Source organism: Thermobia domestica, chromosome 13 (genome assembly GCF_964235325.1).
Source record: "Thermobia domestica chromosome 13, izTheDome1.hap1.1, whole genome shotgun sequence".
Taxonomy (NCBI): domain Eukaryota; kingdom Metazoa; phylum Arthropoda; class Insecta; order Zygentoma; family Lepismatidae; genus Thermobia; species Thermobia domestica.
Window position 1 is genome coordinate 49,101,767 of NC_137466.1, and position 26,621 is coordinate 49,128,387.

General features: G+C 36.6%; 2 protein-coding genes across 3 annotated transcripts in view; one reads left to right on the top strand and one right to left on the bottom strand.

Annotated features, from left to right (window-relative positions):
• Positions 1-20,826, bottom strand: part of LOC145668132 (proclotting enzyme-like) — a 111,048-nt gene extending 90,222 nt beyond the window's left edge. The window contains exon 1 of the mRNA XM_081735697.1: positions 20,516-20,826. Within this exon, the coding sequence (XP_081591823.1) occupies positions 20,516-20,606 (91 nt within the window). The 5' untranslated portion in view covers positions 20,607-20,826. The remainder of the gene's footprint in view (positions 1-20,515) is intronic.
• LOC145668131 (uncharacterized) overlaps positions 1-26,621 on the top strand; it is a 298,659-nt gene that overhangs the window by 24,801 nt on the left and 247,237 nt on the right. The gene's annotated exons all lie outside the window — the stretch shown is intronic.

Consider the following 26,621-nt stretch of genomic DNA (forward strand, 5'->3'; position numbering starts at 1 on the left):
ACTGAAAGATTTCATTTTTGCATTGATAGTTTCACTTCTCATGATAGATTTCTCCTACCATAGACCACCATAACAGCAACACCTTCTGTGGGTAGAAAAATGGTTTAGGAAAAGGTTCGGAAAGTTAATCACGATCCACCCATTGTTATAGCACATACATTTTTCATTTGAGGTGACAATCCCGTGCAGAAAACTTTTCTGAGTATTCTAGGGATGCGCACGAGACGAGTCGAGACAGAATTTTCCTGACAAAATTCGAGTCGAGACTAGTGCTGTCAAAATCGGATTTTGAAAAAACCGAAAACCGGTTTTTGGAAAAGTGAAATTTCATAAAAACCGAAATGTCGGTTTTGAAAACCGCATTTTCGGTTTCGGTTTTAAAAACCGCTTTTGCGGTTTCGGTTTTGAAAACCGAATTTGTGGTTTTCGGTTTTTAGAAAACTGGTTTCCTCAAAACCCGAAAACCGCAAATGTCACAAAAATTTGACAGCACTAGTCGAGACACAGCTCCAATACAGAATAACACATTTTTCGAGTCGAGACATCACTTTTACCCCACATTTTCGAGACGAGACAGCCTCAAATCTTGTCTCGTGCGCATCCCTAAAGTATTCCTTACTCTGAAACAACTGCACACCTCTAAACGCCTGATTCTTGTTAGCCGGTTTCAGCTCATGTGACACCATGAAACCAAGGTTTTTACCCTACCGACTACACAGAGCCACCAATCAACAGTGGTATGGTATTCACCCTACCCGTCTGTAGTAGCACGAACGCTTCCGAAGGTTACTTCCGCAGTATTCATGAGGAGCTCATTCGTATAGTAGCCACTGGGTTCATTTTGCAATGCTGTGTCACTGGAACGATATTTGACAAACCGACGCGTTCATTCGCAATTTCTGACCTAAATTCACTATTAATAATTTTTGTGGCTTACGTTTCAGAATACGCCAGTTTCAATTCACAAAGAAAAATAATTTGCAATTAGGGATGCGCACGAGACAAGATTTGTGGCTGTTTCGTCTCGAAAATGTGCTGTAAAAGCGATGTCTCGACTCGAAAAATGTATATTTTTCTATTGGAAGAGCCGTGTCTCGACTCGAATTTTGTCAGGAAAATCCTGTCTCGACTCGTCTTGTGCGCCTCCTTATTTGCAATTGTGTGTTTTTCATACCGCACTTTCATAAGACCCTGTTGAACGACGCAGGTATTATGATATGGTATTAGTCCATCCCTGTGTTATGTTACTGAGATGAGTATATCTTAATTTGATATATTCCTCAAAGAGGTGTTAAAACCAGAAAATGCTCCTCACGCACGCCACTGCAAAATCCCTGTTTGAAAGCCTAAACTTCAAGTTTTAAAATTCCTCATATAGCGAAATCCACAGTGTTAAGAGTCTTCATCCCGGCGAAATTAAAATACTGCTAATTTTACAGTAATTATGTGATATCTTCAAATAGATAAAAAGATAATTGAAATGTGAAACAAGAGCGCCCTAGACAATATTATTTTGCGTCAGGTACCGTTATCACAAGTCACCTAGTGGCTTTATGTTTTCAGCCGTTTAGAAGCGCGAAAATAAATGCCGATTTTCAAAATGACTCGAAATCGAAAGCAGATAAGTGAGTCGTGATAACGGTTTCTCATGTAAAATGATATTGTCTAGGGCACTCTTGTTTCACATTTCGATTATCTTTTATCTATTTGAAGATATCACATAATTAATGTAAAATTAGCGGTATTTTAATTTTGCCGGGATGAAGACTCTTAAGAGCATTAGACCAAACTTAAAATTACAGCCAATTGTTCATACATACTATTTGGAATGTTTCCGGAAAGATTATATAGAAGATACTTTTATGAATCTCTCTGGAAGCTAATCTTCGTTCATCGTGGGACCTCGCCATTGGTCTGGTGTCTAGTGAGTGCGCCTTTGGGGTACCAGTACGTGGTCCCGAGTTCAAATCCCCGTGGGAGAGCACGAAAATTTAATTTCACAATTTTATTTATCATCTATCTCCTTTGGCCTAAAGATATGTGTGTGTGTGTTACTTTAAACTAAAAAATTTCATTTCCATTTCGTTTTCCGTGGACCTATAACGAAAAATAAATGTAGAAGAATGAGACACATGCCGACTGATAGTTCTCATTGAGCTGAATAAAGGATGTAGGTCAGTGGCGTCGTTTGGGTAGGGCAGGGGACAAGTATACTATAGAATTCGAAAAATACATATATTTTTATCAATTGTATACTAATAAAAAATGTGGAACTCAACGTTAGTAGAAATCTTTCCTCCCTCCCCCGAACAAAATCTGAAATGATGCCACTGATATAGCTGAGTGTAAATCTTCATGAGTAGTTTTAGGGAAAATTGAAAAAAAAATAAAGAAACATGTATCTTTGGCAGTGGCGGATCTGGAAGGTAAAAACTGGGGGGACAGCCAAAACCAGACTCTAATAGGTACACTGAGAAAAATCCATTATCCGGACAGCGGTATATTGTACAAATACAAGGATTCGTTATGTTTACTAAGGAAATCTGTACGGAGCGTACTTTATCCATATACTACATAGGTACTGCCTTTTACCCGCTTAGATATTACATCATGTCTCTGCAGGATGTCTGATATCTAACAATCTTCTGTATTTTACATACGTATACGTATGTTAAATACTTCAGCTATACGTTATATACGTCCATCTGTGTGTAAGATCCAGACCGCCTATAGACACTCTTTCTTTCGCCATGGCTGACGTCATTGAACTACCGTCTTTTGCTTGCGAAACGAGGTTGTTTACAAACGGAACAGAAGAGAGGAAGGAAACCTGGGAAGCCTGGGTAAGTACAATAGTTAACTATTACTTTAGTTAAATATTCCCATTAATTATATATTCTTTTAGTGTAACTTGCTTTAATATAGTACTAAGTAAGTAATGTAGTTTATGACTACAATTCTTACTATTGTAACTCGTAAATGATTGAGGAGAATGGAATGGGTGAATCTGAATTTTGAAAAAACTTTGAATATTAATGTTTTGAAACATATTATGTTTCAAGGTAGCAAAATGAATGTTATGTGTTTATTCATTCCATTTTATATGTGACGATTTATTACTTGGTGCAGATTTACTACAGGACTGCTTAACATAATTGCTAATAAACCGTTTTCAGCGCGGAAATTTCCTTGTGTAGTGAAGATTTAGGATTTAGATTTCTGGGCTTTCGGCATCAATGGCCTTGTTACCCCATATGAGGGATGACTTTCCTCGGCGAGTACACTATCCGGGGAAAGGAAGGGAAGAAAGGATTGGGGAAGGAAGAAAACGGCCTGGGACCTATATGTTAGGTACCACTCCGGCATTTGCCTGCTGTGAATGAGGAAAACCCAAGGAAACCTCATTCAGGATGGCTGGACTTAAAATCTTTTGATACTTTTTCGACCGAGTTCTCCCCCGGGATCGAACCCGGAACCGTTCGCACCGAAGGTGAGAGCGCTAGCGACTACCCTACGCGGGGCCACTTGTGTAGTCTAGAAAACTCATTTTTACTAGGATATTTGCAAAATTTTTTTTTTTTTTTTTTTTTTTTTTGCTTTTAGTTTAACGCCCCATGATTGTACATCAATGTAAGAGAGAAGGTGACAATGAGATACATGATAATGGTGGAATCAAGAAAATGTAAGGAAACTGGAAAGTCTTAAGAATAACCACACCTACAGTGTTCACCAAAAGGCTATTTGTCGGGAGCAGGAATCGAACCAGGGACCTAACGCGTCAGAGGTAAGCGCTCTACTACAAAGCTTTCTTTTGTTTAAAGAACTTGTTTACATTGAAATATATATATTTTACGAAGATACTAACATATTTTACAGCCTCACTGAAATTAAAAAAAAAAAAAAGTAGTCAGGGAGAGTTTACTTGTCAGATTTTTATTTTTTAATTTAATTTATTTTTATTTTTATTTATTTTTGCTTTGTTATGTTCCCTAGTTAATTAATGTTTGGGTTACTGAAAATTAAAACCTTTTTAGTATTATTGTTATGTCATCACTTTGGAACCAAAAAAGTTAGATTTTTTTTCTTGTGTTTTCATATAGGAAGTTGGTAAGTTTGTGCCTTAGCATTGGTTTGGTTTCTAGAACGTAATTGAAGGTCATGTTGAGTTGAGTCTTGGCGGGTTTAGAGTTCGTGAAGTGTCAGGCACTGCTTGTGCCCCTGTCTTCTGTCTGTGATGTTTCCTGGCTTTGGGCTGTGAGGTATTTATGTTGAGGAGTACCAACGCAGGCCGCGTGATATACAGGTAGCTTCAACAGCTACGAGTGCCAGATGTTCATCTTTCGTTACGGCGTGACTAATGCAGTATAGTACTAGGTTCAAATTCTATGGGTGGTAAAAATGGTCGTGGTGTGGTAAGAAGTACAACGTAATTGTTATTAGTTTATTAGTGTTTCTTCATAGTATAGTTTCACTATTTCTAGAAGGAATTAAGTATTAACGAAGTAATAAATAAGCAAAAGCACACTTTGATTGGCGTTAACTATTTCTCATACTCCATTGAGAATGTTTTGATCCTCAGTTGCGCAAACATCCAGTGTGCGTTTTTTTGTTTGCTTACACTGCCTTATAGATGAGCTCCCTCGTGGCTAAGTGGTTAGTGAACACGCCTTTGGCGTGGGACACCCGGGTTCGATTCCCGGCCGGGGGCCGCGGTGGCTCAGTGGTAGAAGGTTCACCTCTGGTGCTTGGGGTCCCAGGTTCGATCCCAGCCCCGCCAAGTGAACCTTGTGGTGGACAAACACCGTGTGCGTGGGTTTTCTCGGGGTTCTCCCGTTTCCTCCCACTTTCTTCATTCCACTATTTAATTCATTACTCATCACCGTCTCCATTAGCCTAACCATCATAACCGTAGGACATAAAACTCAAAGATTTCATTTCATTTTTTCGATTCCCGGCCGGAGCTTATGTGGTTCGGATTCCACGTTAATCTGTAGGTCCACGTCTCATACAGCCTTGCTGCTGAAAGGAACGTTAAAATCAAATCAGCACTGTTTTACAGATGCAATTGTTCGATTCCGAGTTCGAATGAAGCTTTTTACGGGCAGGGGGCGACTTTTATATATACAATCCAAGGATTTTAGTTATTAGTCAGTGATGCAATATATAGACCTATATATATTACAAAATTGAAAGTGACTATGTTTGTGACTCTTAATCTCTTAAGAGCTGCAGTGGCTCAGTGGTAGAGCGTTCACCTCCGGTACTTGGGGTCCCGGGTTCGATCCCAGCCCCCGTCAAATGAACTTTGTGATGGACAAACACCTTGTGCGTGGGTTTCCTCGGGGTTCTCCCGTTTCCTTCCACTTTCTTCATTCCACCTTTCATTCATTGCTTATCATCAGCGTCTCCTTTAGCCTAACCGGCATAACTGTGGGACGTAAAACTCAAAGGTTTCATTTCATTTTTTCTTAATCTCTTTGGAATCTTGTACTTAGGTTCACAGCGGAAGCGACGAAATAACTCGACTCATCCATTGTAGCTCTCTTCGCAACCAGTTTCCAAAATGTTGGCAATAAGTTTGCGAAACGGGATATGACGACTCCAATTTTGGGTGAAAAGTCGCTATAAAAAATAATAGAGAAATTCATTGTCTATAAGCATTGTTTTAAAGTTGTAGATGTAAACTAAACAATATGTTCTACTCACTGGCGCAAATCCGTGGGGGGGGGATGACGGATACATGTCCCCTCCAATCTTGGAACTGAGGGGGACTTCTCCCCAATAATCCGATTTGAAATGTGTTTTTTGGGAGAAATTTGATTATTTTTGTCCGATTGCTACAAAGGAACGTGAGATAAAATAGATGTCCCCCAGATAAGCCTCAAATCTGCAGCCTCCCAACGCTGAAAACAACTCTGATCCTCCACAACATTGTTTTTCAACTTCATAAGTATTTTGGACATCGTCAAAAAAAAGTATGGTAACGGTCTTACCCCCCCCCCTCCCAATGTTGAAGACAGATTTGCGCCGCTGGTTCTACTCACATCTTTGTAAATAGGGCGCAACCAATCCTTTAATTCAGGGATCATTTTTTTGTAAAAGAAAAAGTGCAGAATAATTAAAAGACCGCAAAGGACAAATATAACAAACATCTTCTTCGCCTTTATTCACGCAATCTATAGCTAATCTTGTTGCTATCGGTAATGATGTATTACGTGTGTTTCTCAACGGAAACTCTGCGAACTAAAGGACATCAAGTTTGTAGTTGTTCTTCGTTAGAGGGCAAGGGTAACATAACAATGCAGGATTGTGGGGCAGTGAGTATGCTGTATTTCCAAACTCTTCATCAGTTGCGCTGATTAAAACAAACAAACAGAAAAAAAGAACGTAAAAACTGTTTTGAACTAATAATGCTTCTCTACAGATGAACATTTTGTTTGGAGCAGAAAGTCGCTAAATGTGTAAGTAGGTAAATCGTCATTTAAAAATCACCCAAAAAAGTCTCCAATCGGAAAAAAATATTTTTTGTCGCTATCGTAGGGCGACCATACGTCCCGTTTTGACCGGGACAGTCCCGTTTTAGTGGCGTGTCCCGGCCGTCCCGTCAGTAGATGGAAAAAGTAGTATTCGTCCCGTTCTATGTAAATGAAAGAAGTAAATAACAAACCCAGTATCTTTACTCCTTTTAAAAGTATTAATAATTAATAATAACAAAGAGGCAAAAATTGAACTGAAATTCCCTATATTAAACATACTCTATAGTTCGCAGTACTGCTCGAAAGGCAGCAGAGGTTTTAGCAGTTGGTTGTGTGTTGAACAAATTTCAACGTGTCTTTCCTTTTTCATAAGTACCCGTTCTGTAACAAAGAGAGAGAGGAGGAAATCTGATATCAAGGCACTGATAAGAACAAAGGTAGATCTAAAAGTCTAGGGTTCCAAGAACCTGTCCCGTTTTTAACTGAAAATTTTATGGTCAACCTACGCTATCGTTGAGGTCGAATTCCCCTTATTTAGCGACTTTACCCAAAATTGGCAACATTGACCCCCACCGAACAACCAGGGTTGAATTCAGGGGGTAGCCCGGGGGGAATCTCCCCCCGAAGAAAATTCATTCCCCCCCGGAGAAACTCCCAAAATTTCAGTCACAAAATGTAGAAATTACTTCACCCAATTATTTGCTTTTCTGTCCGTGTACGTGCAGACGAAATCCGATCTCTCAATATACATATAAATGACGCAGACCCATTCTATATAAATGTTAACATGTAACATCTAAGATAGAATACCAAATAGTGAATAAAACTTGTATTTCTTAACGCTATGACTGAGTTTGGCAGAACATGAAATTGTTAACTGTTGAAGAAAGGTTTGTATTTTAGTAGGTACTATACTCTCGCCCTATATTATATATTAGTAGGTAGCACTAGCACAGGTTGAGATACGAAAGGAAAGATAGGGAAGATCTTTCGATCATTCCATATAATCTCTCATGTCAGCAGACTTCAGTTCTTGAAAATATACAGTTCCTACATTATTTGAAATAGGGCGCCTAAATCCCATTTCTCGCATCGGAAGTAACAGACGTAAATGTGTTTTACGATTGTTAAAGTAAACACATCTTTCTTTAATTAAAAATAATTCAGTTAAAGGGTGAGATTCAGTGGGCGTCATTTAGAGGGATCAGGGAGGAACAGTTATCCCTCCTTGATTAGAGACTTATATAGAATTTATCAATATGATAATAGTATATAAGTGAAAGATTGCTATTGAAGGTGGCCAAGATCCTGCTCAGTGCCGTTCCATGGGGGAGGGGCAAGCGGGGCGACGGCCCCGGGCGCCGAAGTAAGGGGTGAAAAATTCGGGAGGGAAAAAGAAAAAAGAAGGAAAGAAAAACAGAGGAATGAAATACATGTGGACATATATAAAATGAAAGGAAAAAAGTAATGAAAAGTGCTCAAAATCAAGGAAAAGCAGGGTTTACTTTTTAAAATTTTCCCACCTTTGGCGGCTGGTCTGTCGACCTCACTCATATATACGGGGATGCCGTCGTATACTCTCGCGCCAAGCGCTGATTTTCCACGACACGGCACTAATCCTACTGAAGATTTCGTCAACTAAACTATTGATGTATATGCAGTGAAGAAACCAAGGCTAATATGTTTGATTTAGAATCAGAAGTGTGAGAAAGAATGATAACTTTTTATTAAGATATTCCTAAGTATGTTTGTTTTAGGAGAAAAAATATTTCAGTTAATTTAAATCTTTTTAAAAATTTTTACATTAGTAACAAACAGTAATTACTGAATATAGGAAATAATAAAAATAGTTACTGTAAATAGCAGTTAAAGTTTAGTCTAAACTATTTTTGCCAGTCTTTATTTAATGTTTTAGATGAAATCAAACGATTGTTTTCTTAAAATTATAATCTCATTGAATATTTATCAGCAATTAGTCTCAATATTAGGTAAGATGTGTATGTGAATGGAATTGTTAAATATGCTGCTTTCTTGAAAAAAATACAGAAAAATAACCCTCCCCCGAGCAGTTGACATTCCCCCCCGGGTGTAAATGTCTGAATTCAACACTGCGAACAACACCCCGTTATCTTTAGCCTAGCCAACATAATAGTGGGACGTAAAACTTAAAGATTTCATTTCGAACAACACTCCCAGAAACCTATTGTTATACCATTCCCAAAACACCCTTTTGTACAGTTCTCCCTATTCGAAAAAAAAAATTGTAAATAGCAGTGTTCATATATAAATATGGAACTCAATTTCCCTGAATTTTCCAGGTTTTCCAGGTATTAATTTTTCAATTTCCAGGTCTAGTGGAAGAAACTAATAGTACGAGAACACATAAATTTTAAGAATACTATATTTATATATTTGAGAATGGCCACCCTTCTCCCCAATGAACGATTGCAATTAAATATTGAGTCACAAGAAAATAAATAATTAAAATAAATAAAATTTAAGTTGAAAAATATGAAGTAGAGAAACCTACTAAGGGAATTATATAATACTTTTGTTCCATACTTGAATACATTCAAAATATACAAAAATATTGGCTTGGGGAAGAAAAAAGGGCCCGCGAGATTTTAACTGATTCTTATACTACTCGACAACAGAAATAAATTACTGAAAGAATTTTCAAAATCGGCGCAGGTAAACATGCAGAAAATCGCATTTTCATGTACCGGTTCAAAATGGGGAAGAAAAGACGACCGCGAGATTTTAATTGATTCTTGTAGTACTCGTCGAGAGAAATCGATTAGTGAAGGAATTTTCAAAATCGGCGCAGGCAAACATAGAGAAAATCTCATTTTCATTTTCCGGTTCAAAGTGGGGAAGAAAAAAGGGCCGCAAGATTTTAACTGATTCTTGTAATACTCGACGAGAGAAATCGATTAGTGAAGGAATTTTCAAAATCGGCGCAGGCAAACATGGAGAAAATGGCATTTTCATGTACCCGTTCAAAATGGGGAAGGAAAAAGGTTCCGCGAGATTTTAACTGATTCTTGTAGTACTCGTCGAGAGAAATCGATTAGTGAAGGAATTTTCAAAATCGGCGCAGGCAAACATAGAGAAAATCTCATTTTCATTTTCCGGTTCAAAGTGGGGAAGAAAAAAGGGCCGCAAGATTTTAACTGATTCTTGTAATACTCGACGAGAGAAATCGACTAGTGAAGGAATTTTCAAAATCGGCGCAGGCAAACATGGAGAAAATGGCATTTTCATGTACCGGTTCAAAATGGGGAAGGAAAAAGGTTCCGCGAGTTTGAACCGCTACGATGTATGTTCACGAATGTCCCCGTCTTCTCAAATTTAGTTAATTACTGTGACACTGAAACATGTGACACAGAGTCACATTGTGGATGACTGCAATCGGCAACCACTGCACATATACTCCTCCCGCCCCACAGTTTGATTATTTCGATCCATTCCTCACGTGCTAACGGCATGGTTCAACATCTGCAAGAAAGAGGTAAATGTAACGTTCAATTGGCAATAGCTTTTCACCAAATTAAGCTGCATGAAATCTGATTGCATATTTGACATACTGAGAAAATTCTAGTCCGTGGCCATATGTATCACATATCCCATCAATTCATAAAAATTTTGAACACAAAATTACGGTCGTCCGTGTGACGTACTCCCAAAAGGCCTAATGTGTATCACCCACCTCACATTCAATGAAACCACATCCGTGTAGAATTTAGAAAGGAACTTCTTATGATGTATACAGGATGTCTCAAACGTTCCCTGACATAGGATAACTCTGTTATTATCAGAGTTACAACAAAATGTAAGAGGAAAAACATCTCGAAATATGACGTTTTCAATCTAAAGTGAACACTTTTTAAAAAAAATCGGACGAGATGTTTGTGCTGTATACTCTTTATGCACCCAATTTTAAATGAAAATGCAACGTTGTCATTTACCTGGACCCACAACATAAGTGAATGAAGTTACTGTTTGAAACGGGGGCTGGCCATCGACATGTTAGCGTAAAAGACAGTAACTTCACTCACTTACGTTGTGGGTCCAGGTAAATGGCAATGTTGCATTTTCATTTCACATTGGACGCATAGCGAGTGTACAGCGCAAACGGGTCATCCGATTTTAAAAATTCCTTCACTTTAGAATGAAAACATTATATTTGGAGACGCTTTCCAAAGTAGTATAATTTAGTTTGTTTAAATTTACAATTTAATACAAGTAGATTCGGATTTATATGCGTAGGATTTTGTATGCATCTAACTAATGAATTCTTTATTTTCATGCTTAACTTAGTGACTTGGCTTTGGACTGCAACTGATTATTGTAACCCATTATTGCTTGAGAAGAAACAAGATATCCGAATCTTCATTTGGAGAAATCAAACGTCTATTGGAAAGCTGGGGATTACAATCATTAATTTCTACATTTCAAGGTGCGTAAATTATATATTCTGTGTTTGTTGTTAAATTACTATTACTATTATTGGGTTTAGAATCAATCAAGCACTTCATGATATTTTATGGGGATCAAGATGGGTGCCGGATAGATAAGTATTTGAGCGTCAGGCTCTTATTTCTTTTCAATTTAATATTTAATCAATGATTATTTTTCTCCCTCATTATTCCACCAAATCGTATTCCAAGATCATATATCCATTTTTGATCGATATATCCATATTTTTGATCTCTTTCATATTTCTATATTTTCGATTTTTGATATTGTTTATATTTCGATATTGCTGTATTTTTCGATATTTCGAACAAGTTTCGATAGTTTGTCAATATCGATTATCTATATCTAAATTCGGATATCCCAAAGCCCTATCGAACCCCCTCCGAAATGAAGTTTTTGGCTATGGACCTGATTAGGGATGCGCACGAGACAAGACGAGACAGAATTTTTGTTACGAAATTCGAGACGAGATAGAGCTCTTCCAATAGAAACGGATCCAGTTTTCGAGACGAGACATAACTTTCGCGGCACCTTTTCGAGAGGAGACAATCTCAAATCTTTTCTCTTGCGCATCCCTACACTTGATCATGAGGTATCAAAAAAAAAAAAAAAGTTAATGAGAAATACCGGTAACATGTAAATACAATATAGGTAGCTAAAACATTTTTGTTTTCATTCTTCAGTAATGCATTATTATTAATCTCTCAGGGGGGCGCGGTGGCTCAGTGGTAGAGTGTTAACCTCCGGTGTTTGGGGTCCCTGGTTCGATCCCAACTCGCGCCGTGTGGACTTTGTAGTGGACAAACACCGTGCTCGTGGGTTTTCTCGGGGTTCTCCCGTTTCCTCCCACTTTCTTCATTCCACCATTTCACTCATTTCTCATTATCTCCGTCTCCTGTAGCCTAACCGGCATAATCGTGGGACGTTAAACTTAAAGATTTCATTTTTTATTAATCTCTGTATTTTATAGTGTATTCTCAAGCTTAAGGTGATGTATAATTAAATTTTGAATTCAGTTAACTTATTTTGTTTCTCAGATTGTTTTTAAAATGTATGTACAAACGTTTATTTTCATTCTTGAGAGTTTAAAGTGACGTATAGTTATTAAACATAGTATTTAATATTGTACTCTTAACGTGGAAGTGATATACAGTTAACTTTTGAATTCAGTTAACATTTTTCTCTCTGAAATTGCTTTAAAAAGTATGTAAAAACGTTTTTATTTTATTTCTTGAGTGCTAAAAGTGATGCAAAGTTATTAAGCTTACTACTTTATATTGTATTCTTAACCCTAAACTGATACACAGTGCGTTTTTGAATAAATTATGTCAAGTTATTTGAGTGACGAACACTGGTAGAAAATCCTGACTACTACTGGAACATTTTGATTTTAAGGTGACGACTACTGGTGCAAGGATTTTAAAATATTGTTTTTCCTCCAACGGCTACTCCTTTTTTAATTCTAACTACATGGTCATTATAGGAAGGATCAGTGAGTCTTTCCAACTATGGTACAGCTCCGACAGATTCACGATGCTCAGAGAAGAGACAAAATAGTATGTTTTCAACCTTAAAGTGAGAACCACTGGCGTTTTTACCCTGCTATGCAAAAGTAAGTGAATACTCCAATGGAGTTCCAATGCGGTACTTAATTTCTGCGTTTTAGATATATGGAAATACATGTCTCTAAAATGTAAAGAACTGATTTTTTTTTACTGAAAACTGCAACTCGGTAAGCCTTATGGATACCGAGGTATGGGAAAATAAACTATAGGTATGTGGGGCTTGCATACTTGACGCTACAATTCGGAAATTGAATTAAAATATGACTAACGGCTATCAAGATGTTGTCAAATAAAGGGAGGACCAACACAGTTAAGGGGTTTTCGTGTTAGATGCTAAAATTTCCGAAATCGGTCATGGAAAGTTAATAAACACCAGTAGCAATTTCATCTTAAAGTAATTAGATATCTTCATGGGGTGTTAGAACATCATGGAGTCTACCAAAATTAAATTTTAAAAGCTTTTGAAAATATAATCTGACATTTGTAAACAGTATTTGAAATATGTATTTACCCAAAACTTCCAGCTAGTACATCTAACATCTGGAGAAACACTGTGAAATAAAAGCTTGAAATTTCGGAAACAATTATTGGTCGCAACAAAATTAAATAAGATGGTACTTCTATGGGTTAAATCAGTACCTCAGTACAATTTCGATCGAAAGATTAGTTCAGTCCTAGGTTTTCTTCAGGCAATTCCAAGGGTTCATCGAGCTGTGCAAAAGAATGAAAATTCGCTGTCAATATCTAAGATAGTAAATAAGATATAAGGAATTATATATTTTATGACGTGAAAATAGAGATCTTTATGGATTTGTACTTTTGGGTCTTTCCTAAAAGAAAAAAATTCAGAAAACTACTGTATATACCTTAATAGACAATTCAGTGGGCGGGGACACAGTAGCTTAGTGGTAGGGTATTTAACTAATCTTTTTTTTTTTTTTTGCAGAAACTATTGGAGTATTCACTTAACCCATAGAAATACGATCATACTTAACTCCCTATTTAATTTTAAAATTAAATAAAAGGAAATATTTCAGTGTAGCGACCCACGATTATGCATTTTAGTCTCAGGGAGATTATGATTAAAGCAAGTGAATGTTGTTGACAGAATTGATGGAATGCAAAGGTGGGAGGAGAGTACCCCGAGAAAACCCACGAATACGATGTCCACTACAAACTGACTTGGCCGTGGATCGAACCAAGAACCCAATACACCAGAGGTAAGCACTCTACCACTAAGCCACTGTGCCCCCGCCCATTTAATTGTCTATTAAGGTATATACGGTTGTTTTCTGAAATTTCTTCTTCTTACAGCAAATACTCAAAAGTACAAATCCATGTGGGTCTCTATTTTTACGACGTCATAAAATACATAATTCCTTATATCTCGCTTGCTATATTAGATATTGACAAAAAATGTTCACTTTATTTCAGAGCCCGATGAACGCTTGGAATTGTCCAAAGAAAATTTAGAGCTGAATTAATCTTTCGATCGAAATTGTACTGACGAGTCTGAGGTTCTCACTTAACCCATATAAGTACCATCTTATTTAACTTTTGTTAGGATCAATAATTGTTTTCTGAAATTTCAAGATCTAATACGCTTTTATTGTATGGTGTCTCTCTAGCTGCTAGATGTACTAGCTGGAACTTTTAGGTAAATACATATTTCTAATACTCTTTACAAATGTCAAAATATATTTTACAAAACTTTTAAAATTTAATCTTGGTAGACCCCATGATGTTCTTAAACTCCATGGAAATACCTAATTATTTTAAGATGAAATTGCTACTGATGCTTATTAACTTTACATGACCGGTTTCGGAAATTTTACCACCTAACACGAAAACCCCATAACTATATGGATCCTCCCTTTATTTGACAATATCTTGATAGTCATATTTTAATTAATTTTCTAAATTGTACTGTCTAATATGCAAGCTCCACGTACCTATGGTGTCGCTTTTTATTTCACCATATTTCGGTAACTGTTAGGCGTACCGACTTGCGGTTTCAGTAAACACACACCTCTAACGTTCTTTAAAACGTTATTAAGACATATTTTAGAATATTTAGAAATGAGAGTTCTGGGAATATCATGGTACCCGAAAACCCCCATCAGGGCGTGTGTGTAGTGTATTTAATTGAAACAACTTTTGAGGTTGTTGTAAGCCCTCGTAATTACGTTTCCGAAACTGCACCATCTAGTACGCAAACTCCACAGTTCTGTAGTGTCGCTCTTTATTTTCCCATATCTCGATATCCATAAGGCTTACCGAGTTGAGGTTTTCGGTAAACAGATGTCAGTTCCTTACATTTTAGAGACATATATTTTCATATATCTAAAAAATACAGACATTAGGTACCCCATGGTAGCCCGAACACCATTGAGGTACCCACTTACTTTTGAATGGTAATACATTTTGAGTTGTTGTTCAGCATCAATAAACACTTCATAGTTTTTCTACGTGCAACCCAAAAGTCCATACCTGACCTAACAGATTTTGTTCATTTAATCTCAAAAATGTTAAGATACTTTGTATTGTTAAGTACAACCAAATTAAGCACACTGAATATAACATTTTAAATATTTTCTGATTTTTGTTGCAGGTATTTCGTGCATCAAACCAGGATTCTGCTTGAAAGACAGTCAAAAGAAGCAGTGTAGGTTGTGGCTAAAAGTACGCCCTTTCTGAAGACAGACTCAGTTGTACTTACATTATTTTGTACGAATATATAACCCTAATAAAGATACTGTACTACAAATTATTTCTTTCTTCCATAAATTATAATAAAATATTATCTCTGTTTAAAGAAAATGATTGTTAATGTTAAGTCATTTTAATTCTTTTTCTCTGTAATAAGAACATTATCCCTAGCAATATTTTTTATCTTTGTGCTATTGCGATTGGATGAAGTAAAATTCTATACGAAGCACTATTATTTCAGACATGCATTAATAACTAATGTATTGTTCTGTATGTAAGACAATGTGTATACTGAACATGTCTAGCGAAGGTGTTGTTTTAATACAGAATCTATAACTCAGCTTTTCAGTAGTCAACTTTATTGGGAATCCGAAGAAAGAAGTTAAAAAAAAAAAAATGTTGGACTTACCAGCGTGTGTGTGTTCGAATTCTGGACTAATCCAAATTATCCAGAGAAATCATTATATATTTCTTTGTTGCTATTTCAGATGTATCCTTTATCCAAGTCGTATGAAACGGAGACTTCATACATCGCTATACTTTGTATGAACTATGTTCCGTATTTACTTAATCACTTTGTAACTTTCTCTAGTGTTGACAAGGCCGCAGGTGTCAATCGAATAGTTTAGTGTTTCACTCATGTCACCTTGTGACTAAGGTACGTCCTGTCGGTATATATATGGTACTGGGTTCAATTAGCGATAAAATACATTTTTAGCATTAAACAAATGCAAAAATCTATACGAAATGAGATACCGTGATCTCTGACTTACGGATAACACCAAGCAACTAATGGTACTGAGTGTGATTGAGTTTACTAATTACTATTTGGCTAAAATCAGTGTTCCTTTATCTATAGTTCTTTTCGTGCTTTGAATTGCAAAGTTTGAAATAACCGTTTTAAATTATTGTGTATATATATCTTCCGAGTAATTCTGAGAATCATTGCTCTTTCTTTAAGCAATGTATGAGACTGTTAAATTGCTCTTTCCTTAAAATGTTGCACTAAGAAGGATGCATCCAGGAAAGTCCAAATTTGCAGAATGTCTATAGCAGGGAAGAATAAATATGTTTAGTCGATGGCTGCACAACGCCTCCGCTGTCACCACGTTGTCACACAGCGAATACAGCGAACGTTTAAGAGTATTCTGCACTTACTATTAGGTATCGGCCTGGGAACTTTGGCGCATCTACCCAGTCTCCTTCTTGGTGTTTCATTTTTAATGGCGAGTACTGAGTAGGAATAATATTGTAAGCGAATGCGTTTCCGGCTGACACCACACTTTTAATTATTGCGACATTTAAAAAAAAAAAAAAAAAAAAACTGTTAATTAAAATGTACAGAGAAGTTATTTCTGGAAAATTCTATTCAGGCCTCTTGTGGTAACAACTGCACTTTAGTAGAAGATACTATTAAGGAAAAGAATGAGGTAAAATAATCTTTATATCGTACAAGCAATGGATGATAACAGCTTAATAAATGATTGTACGTAAATCTTGTTTGAGTTTGAATATAGGATTGTATAAGGCTGTGCATTTTGCATTATTATTGAGGTGCTGCAACTAACTAACTGCAAACCATATGATAAATTCTTACAGTAATATATCACATATTGATTTACTCTGTATGGAAACGAAAATAGTTTAATATATGGTTAACCTCCTTTGTGCCAGGGGCGGATCCAGAGGGGGGCGATCGGGGCGATCGCCCCCCCCCCACAAGAGGAAACTTTCTTATTTTATATATAAATAAACCCATCCATAACAAGTTTGGAGCTCTTAAAAGTAGCAGTATTACCGCCGACTGCCCCCCCCCAGAAGTCCGTCCTGGATTCGCCCCTGCTTTGTGCCCATAATTTTAAAATTAACGCTTGTGTCACTTTTCAACACTTGACTTTGCAGTAGCTTTCCAACGAATTAGCAGGAAGCCCAAACTTATAGGACACCCTGCAGGTAAATACATTTCTTTGGACAGTTTCACTGCTCCAAACTAAGATTTGAAAAGTGTAGTATTGTTAATTTTATTATTATTGGCACAAAGGAGATCAACCATATTTTAAGCTATTTTTGTTTTCATACAGAGTAAAACAATATTTGACAACATTACAGTAAGAATGTATCATGCACTTTGCAGTATGTTGCAGCACTTTAATAATGGTGCACTATACGTACACTCTAGATCCTGCATATGTCCGATCCATACATTACAAGAAGGCAATACGTATTCGATACAGGTAAAATCTGTATATTTCATATGGACAACCTATTAGCTATATACATCCAATCTATACATTACATATGGCCAACCTGTACGCGACATACGTATAATCTATATGCTGCATGCAGACAGTCTGTAAGCTACATATATGCACTCTGTATGGTGCATACGGATATTCTGTATGCTGTATCTGGACAAGCTGTGTGCGACATAAGGAAAATCTGTATAATACATACGTACAATACGTATACTGTATCTAGTCGTACGTATGGGGCACAAGTACAATATAGATGCTGTCTCGGGGTTGAACGCAAGAAACATACGTACAGAACGTATATTGCATACTTCTTGAAATCATGCTCCGTCCTGATAGTCAGTGTATGTCGTCATTATTAACCCACATGCTACATACGACCCTGACGTCACAAAGCTAGATATTACCTCCGTATATACTTGTTACTGCAGATAACGTCACACGAATGACGTCATTGCACTTGTGCAGACAGTACGTATAATACATACTTTTTCAGCTATACGTTTGCTGCAGGATGTTATATACGGTTGTACGTTAAGTCCAGAAACTACAGGAATTACGAATGTAACCTACGTTTTTAAGTATGCCACCTACATTTTTTTTTCTCAGTGTATATCATGAATTTACTATAAACTTTCAAAAATATATAAATAATAGCTTAAATTATTTTTGTTACTCAAAAAGACGGGGGGACCTAGGTCTCCCGCCCCCTGATTAGATCCATCATTAATCTTTGGAAACCTAAAAATTGATTCTGTTCGATAAACACACCACCCCTCATTAAGATGAAGTTGTAGCTGAAGTATATATCCTAATTAAGATTCTCATAACTAAGGCCCGGAAGTTGAAGAAAACTCCTCTTTTTCACGAGTGCCCGAAGACGAGGCTTAACATAATATATGTTCATTTTGAGTCATTGTAGGCCAGAAAATGGTGGATTTTATTTGTCCTTTTTTGCCTTTTTCGGCGTTTTTTCTTTATTGGTCTTTTTTAAAGCTTTTTATGTCTTAACGTTTTTTTTTTTTCACTTCATCTTTCGACAATTTTACTGGCCATTAACTCCAATCGCCACCACCTCTTAAACATCTTTTCTCTACTACAGAAAATTCCTATGACAAGACATTCTTCAACGACTGGACTGATAAGACCAGATCTGCAACAATCACAAGTCAGATAAAGAGGCGTAACAATGTCCTCCTGCAAGGGGGAGTGAGGGTTGGAAAGTTTTCTTATTTTAGTTAGTACTTCAGTTTGTGGGAGACCATTAACCTACCAGACCGTTAACCTACCAGAAGCTTGTATTTCTTCAGTTATATTCATTAAATATGTAATTCTAATTAAGTTGGATCTTAGTTTTCTCTCCTATTTTCCAGTTTTTAGGTTCTTTTTTTTTTAGGTCTTTTTATAGGTCCTTTTTAGGCAATTTCTAGATCTTCAACTTCCGAGCAAAATGACAATACACAATGTCATTAAATGGGTTATAGCTCCAGATTATGAATAAACTTTTAATCTTTAATATTAACATTACGGTAAAATAAACTATATCATACCGACAGATCATATTGAGTTAAATAGAATGGCAGGCTAAGATGCGTTATTCTCATGTGGAGTCAGTGAAAATCGATCAGAATGAATTTTCATAGTATAAATATACATACGTATATAAAATGTGTAATTTGTTGCCCCCATGAGCGCACTCAGACCTTTTCGTTGGGGGGGGGGCTCCAATACTACAAGGCACTACTTCTATATGTAGTAGGGATGGCCAGAACCGGAAACCGGTTTTCGGCTCTGAACAGATCCGGTTCCGGTTTTTCGGATCAAGGTCTGGCGGTTCCAAAGATCCTTTTTTCGGATTCCGGAACCGACTTTTGGATCCAGGTTTGGAACCGGGTTTTTGGATCCAGGTCTGGAACTGGTTCCGGAACCGGTTCCTAAAACCGGATCTTCAAGAACCGGTTCCGCAGGAACCGGAACCGGAACTTTGTGGCCATCCCTACTACGTAGTACTAAACAGGTCTTATTCTGCACCCAAAAAAGACTATAAGTAATTGCAAAAATACTTCCACCTATATTTTCAGAAAGAAATGATAGAACTAGACTGTTTTTATAAGAGAAACAGTACACATGAAGTGTAAGATCAAATTTTCATGCTACATCAATCATTTCCCTGTTAAACAACTATACTTTTATTAAGAAAGTGTACAAATGTATGTTGAGTTAGGAAGTTTTGGGGAGGTCTGCACTTCATGTTCCCTTCTCGTAGGTGTACCCTGGTTGCTTCTGCTAGAAGAGTTTATTGAGCTGAGCGAAGCGAAGCTCTTATACTCGGGTTAGCCGTTTGGTTGTCCGCGAACTCCTCCTAGACCGTTTGGCCGATCTCAACCAAACTTAGCACGCTGATAGAGTATGTCGTGCTGAGTGACAACATAAGTGGAAATCAAAAATCCGATGTACCATCGAGGAATAATGACCGAAAAACGCTTCCTCCTAGACCGTTTGGCCGATCTCAACCAAACTTAGCACGCTGATAGAGTATGTCGTGCTGAGTGACAACATAGGTCGAAATCAAAAATCCGATGTACCATCGAGGAATAATGACCGAAAAACGCTTCCTCCTAGACCGTTTGGCCGATCTCAAGAAAACTTAGCACGCTGATAGAGTATGTCCTGCTGAGTGACAACATAGGTCGAAATCAAAAATCCGATGTACCATCGAGGAATAATCACCGAAAAACGCTTGCATAGACTTAACATGGGGAAAAAGTTTTCACGCGATATTTTTGTCAACAATTAAAAATGGCATTTATTATTGCATAATGGCCAGGAATGATTACGTAGTTTAAGCTCGCTCAGCTCATTTCATTGTAATCGGGTACATCGATTGCATTCCTAGTGTATAGTATATACAAAAGAATACATTGTTAATTAGTAGATTCTATTTAATTGTCTACACTAAACAAGAATATTGTCTTCTCCTAACGTTGACATCCTAACAATAACACATATACTACATGTAATGTTATTAACGTACCTTGTCTTTTAAATCGAGGATGTAATTCAATCGTAGAAACTACGGACACTGTAAGAGTTATAAACACAACAATAACAAGCACACGAGACATTGATAACTCAATAAACGAGTACACTGTTCACTGTCTATTGTCACAACTATGGTTCGTACAGTTGACATCTACGAAAACAAAAACGAATCACATTAAAGCACTTTTACGAGATTTCCCGGCACCTCACTCGCAATTAGGAACTTCTGCCACTGTATGATTCGCCAATGCATATTCTGTCTTCGTTCTCACTACGTCCCATGCATAATCTCCTCTCACACACTCACACTTTCAGTCATTGGAGAATCGTCCTTGGAAACAGAGGGCAGCACGTTTGGAGGGAAAATCATCTTCACTGGTAGCCTTGAAATCCCGCCATTTATGGTCAATTTGCTTTTTCCAGAATAATAACACAGTAATCATCTGCATTACGAAGCATTTGTGTTGGTTGTTGTTCCTTGTTTGTATTGCTTCCTTCCGATTGAATTATTTTCTGAAATAGGTCTACTCATATTACGAGGGAAATGGGTCAAATCAAATTGTAACTCTATGAACGTAAGATGCAATTCAGATATACGTAATTCTCTATTTGTTTAATATGAACTAGATAATAGTTGGCATTGTCAGAAACCAAATTTGTCCGACTTTATAGGAGTCTGTACGCTAATCACCGGACAAAATGTTACGAATAAACGAGAAACACGAACAATCGGAAATGTTTATTGATTTCCCACAATAATGGCTTAGCATAAGAAAATCATCATCTATCTATTAAAATGCTACAATAGCAATTAAAAGCGCTTGAGCTCCAGCCTATAACTTTGGCTTTCAAATCTTTCATTTACGGTTATGTGTGATTTCACGTTTAACAGAGACGAACATTTTAAGTATTTGTACTTTAAATTAGTTAACTATATCTTTTTCATAAAGTTTATGATATAAAATTATTGTTCAAAGCCTTTGTATTTTAATAAGCCTTCTCTAAAATCAATGCATGTGAATTGTGCTTCCATCTCCCGAGTTCTTTTAAACTATGTTTATATGTTTGTGGTCAATCCTTTCGACAATGAGATCTCGGAAACTACAGGCTCTAGAAAGATTACGTTTTCACTGTTCGATTGGAAATTTTGCGTAGATTGTCCAGTTCTAATTGAATATTAAAAAAACATGGCCATTATTTCTTTATTACATTTTTTTAGGGTACGCTGGAAGCGTTGAAATTAAAAAAAACTAAAGCATTATATCCTATGCGTTATACATTCCAACACCACAATGTTGTATATTGGGGTTGTGTATGTCTCAGGCGTTTGTTCCATGGCCAAATAATAGTGAAAAAGGTAGGATAACTATTTCTCGAGTCTTAAGATAAATCTTTATTTTTGGTGTGTTTTGCCCAATGAACACCATATATAACTGACATTATAAATAATTGTGTATGTAATGTACTTGCTTATTACATACTGCATGCAAGAAGAAAGAAAACACTGGTCATACATGAATTAGAAACTCCAACCGGAAGTAGGCTCAAATCTTGCGAACGGTGCGAGATATTGGGAAAAAATAATCGTAAAAATCTCCCCTTTATGATATCCCTTGCCGATTTTTTAAAATCAAGACGTCTTTCACTTGTGTCTGTAAAGGGACGTGTACATATGTTGTGAGGAATGAGAATGAGATTTATGCTCATATGCGGATGATGCGCTGTGTAGAGAGCGCAGGATCAGCTAGTCTATCTATTAAAATGCTACAATAGCAACAAAAGCGCCTGAGGTCCAACCTATAACTTTGGATTTCAAATCTTTAATTTACGGTTATTTGTGATTTCACGTTTAAGAAAAACAAATGTTTTAAATTGTGTGTACTTTAAATAAATTATTTAAATAAATCTTTTTCATAAAGTTTATGTTTTTTTAAAAAATTATTGTTCAAAGCCTTTGCATTTTAATAAGCCTTTCCAAAATCATTGCAAATGAATTGTGCTGCTATCTTCGGAGTTCTTTAAAACTAAACGTTTGTGGACGTTTATATGTTTGTGGCCAATCCTTTCGACAATGAGATCTCGGATACTACAGGCTCTAGAAAGATGACGTTTTTACTGATCGATTGCAAATTTTGTGTAGACTGTCTAGTTTTAATTGGATATTTAAAAAAAACATGGCCATTATTAGTTTATTAATTTTTTTACGGATACACTGGAAGTGTTGAAACTAGAAAAAACTAAAGCATCATATCCTACACATTATACATTCCAACAGCACATAATTGTATACGGGGCTGCATACCTCTCAGGTGTTTGTTTCAAGGCCAAATGATAATGAAAAACGAAGGGTAACTATTTCTCCACTCTAAGTTGAATCTTTATTGTTTGGAGTGTTTTGTCCAATGAAACCATATATCACTGACATAAATAATCGTGTGCGTAATGTATTTGCTTATTACATACTACATGCAAGAAGAAAGAAAACACTGATCATACATAAATTAAAAACTCCAACCGGAAGTAGGCTCAAATCTTTCAAACGGTGCGAGATATTGAAAAAGTAATAAAAAAAATCTCCCCTTTTTGGTATCTCTTGCAAATTTTTATCAAGACACCTTGTGTCTGTAAAGGAACATGTACAGATGTAAGGAATAACAAGGAGATTCATGCTCATATCTGAATGATGCGCTGTGTAGAGAGCGCAGGTTCAGCTAGTCTGTATATTAAAATGCTAGGTTTATATGTTTGTCTTCAAAGAAAAGTTTAGATGTTTGTCTCCAATCCTTTCGACAATGAGATCTCGAAAACTACAAATGCTAGAAACGTGCCGTTTTCACTGATCGATTCCAAATTTTATGTAGATTGTCAAGTTTTAATTGAATATTTAGAAAAAAACATGTCCGTTATTTCTTTATTACATTTTTTAAGGATACACATGAAGTGTTGATTTTTTTAAAAAAAAGCATCATATCCTACGAGTTATGCATTTCAACACTACATTGTTGTATACAGTAGCAATATATCTTTTAGGAGTTCATTTCATGGCCACATGATAATGAAAAACGAAGGATAACCATTTCTCCAGTCTAAGATGAATCTGTATTGTTTGCAGTGTTTTGCCAACCATATGTTACTGACATCATAATTAATAGTTGGTGTAATGTATTTGCTTATTACATACTGCGTGCAAGAAGAGAGAAAACGTGATCACACCACGAAGAGGCTCAAATATTGTAAACGGTGCGAGATGTTGAAAACTTAATCGAAAATAAATCTCCCTTTTATGGTACCCCATGCTAATTTTTATCAAGACTTCTTTCATTTATGTCTGTAGAGGAACATGTACAGATGTTGTGAGGAATGACAAGGAGATTCATACTCATATGTGAATGATGCACTGTGTAGAGAGCGCAGGTTCAGCTAATAGACATATACGTTCGTAAGTTTCGGTTTACTTGTCTAGAATTGCGTTTAGCTGTACAACAGCTGTGTTTCGATTGTTACTGCTTAACACACGCGTGTAGCTACTTGTCCGGGCTCAGTTCACACGTATTCAAAATTCCTTGTTTCAATATTTTGAATACCTTCTTCAAAGTAACGATAATAATAAATACTCTGCACCAACAGACCGCAAACAGACAATCCAAACACGAGTTTACTATGGTGCGAATAGTACGCGAAAGTACATTGAACTGTAAAATTAGATGTAACTTTGATTGTTAAATATTTCTAAAGTAATATTTGATTAAATGAATTTAGTAGCAGGTTTGATATTTTCTTGCAGTTACAGAACTTGCTCACTGTCAATTAGTTTAACTGTTCAGCGGCGGCGGTTTCTCTTAATGTCTGCATGTTTGTACAAACCTCCTTCCAATATTTTCAATTTTTATTTGTGCTAAATAACTTTTCGTTTTATTGTCAACATCATCTCTTTTTAAACAAGTGCGTTTGAAACGGGGCTTGCTAGTTGCTTTCTGCTTGAGAGTTTGCCAAACTCCCCAGTTTAACAGCTTCTGGGCCACTGCGGGGTTGCGCAGTAAGAGGGGGTTATCACGCCGTGCACTGCCTCATAAGGCTCCATATGTTTGCAGATCTTTTGCAAACAAATCTAACAAACAAAAACAGCCTTTCCAAAACATAACGCTTTGGAACTGGAACTTCTCCACCGTCCCTTCCCCTGTAGTATTGGTTGACACGGTTCTCGCCTGAAGGGGAATAGTCTGTTCTTTGTGACAATGTTGCGTACCGTAACCAAGTCGCTACAGAGAGAGAGAGAGAGAGAGAAACACTTGCGCCTTGCCTAAATGCGAGATTGCCAAAGATCAAGGAAGCTAAGGAGATACTCAAGGCGACCCCGTGAAGAGTGAAGACAAATTGAGGGTGTCGATATTTAATACACTCGTATCTGAAGGAGTAGAAATTTAGCAGCATTGATACAATGTTTTCCTTTTCATGTGTGTATGGGTGAATGAGAAAATTGAGGGCAATTTTTAGAAAAAGAGCGTTAATTGGGGAAGGGGTGAGATTTTAAAGCAGGTAGCGGACTTTGTAGTGTTGTATGTTAGTGTGTGTGTATATTTGCCGGTCTTTGTTGTTCATTGGAATATTGTTGCTGTAATTGCATGATTACGTGTCTGTCCCTGATATACGTGAACTATTCTAGCAATTAATTTTGTAACGTCTCTGTTGAATTAGCCGTTTTCGAAAAGAACTTCAGAAGCAAACCTACTTGTGAAAGACATCGGAGGACCGATTCCGACTCTCAATATAACGCAAGTAATTAGAAGTCAGAAACGAACATTTACAAGGAAGTTTAATCTCAACTTGTACGAACAGCATAAGTGGTTATGTGAATGTGAAATTCAAAAAGCTTTGTTTTGTTTTCCCTGTTTGTTGTTTGGGGTGGGGGAAGATGCATGGAGTAAAAAAAGGTGCGGATATCCAGCATCTGCACGACAAAATAAACCAATAAATAAATACACATGAAAATTCGTCACCTCTTATAAGATACGTTCTAATCTCACTGTGTTGGGAAGTGTGAATATTGCTGCTCAACTAAATGCTGGTTATAGGCGGTCCATTGAGAATCACAATCAAAAAGTGACGCAAAACAGGTACGTGCTCAATATAATCATCAATTGCATTTGGTTTCATGGCACCTTCGAATTGGCTTCAAGAGGACATGATGAAAAACAGACTTTTCTTCAAATCGAGGCGTATTTCGTAGGTTAATTAATTTCGGTGCAGAACTTGACAACGCTCTCAAGAGTCATTTAGAAAGCACAACAATTTTCAAGAGTACGTCAAAAATTATACAAAATGAGCTTCTCCATTGCATGCTTGAAGCATGTCATGAAGAAATCGCTATTATTTTTTATACCAGTGGCGGAGCCAGGGAGGAGTCCCCCAGAGAAGAGGAAACTTTTATTTTATATATAAATAAAACCCATTCCAGAGTTTGGAGCTTTTATAAGTAGCTATAAGTAGCAGTATTACAACCCACTGCCCTCCATAGAGGTCGTCCTGGATCCGCCCCTGATTTGTACTATTATTATTATTATTATTATTATTATTATTATTATTATTATTATTATTATTAGTATTATTATTATTATTATTATTGATAATAATAATAATAATAATAATAATAATAATGAAAAAGGAGAGGTCATCCATTGTGCGCACCACCTAAAATTCAAAGCACGAACCGCCACTGCTGTTCAGATACGATTTGCAAAGCATTTTATGATAAAAAATTTAAAATTCATTATCTTTTTTCTTATAAGGATGTGTGTACCAGTACTGTTATTTCTCTTAATACTGGAATATATTAAATTCAGTTATATTTACAATAAGTTTCCGAAAATATGGCGTGTTCAGTGCACAAACAAATGAAGTCCACTTTTGGTCAGTTTTTGGATGTATTTCATCTTAAAAAGACTATCTGAAGCTGTTTCAGGACTTATAAGATTCATGTCAAGATATTGTAACTCTTATAGTGTAAAAAACAGTGTTAACATTTTCGTGTACTAAACCTTACCATCCAAACTTTATATCTTTTCTTCTCGGTGTTTTGAAATTACGCAAACTTTCACTTC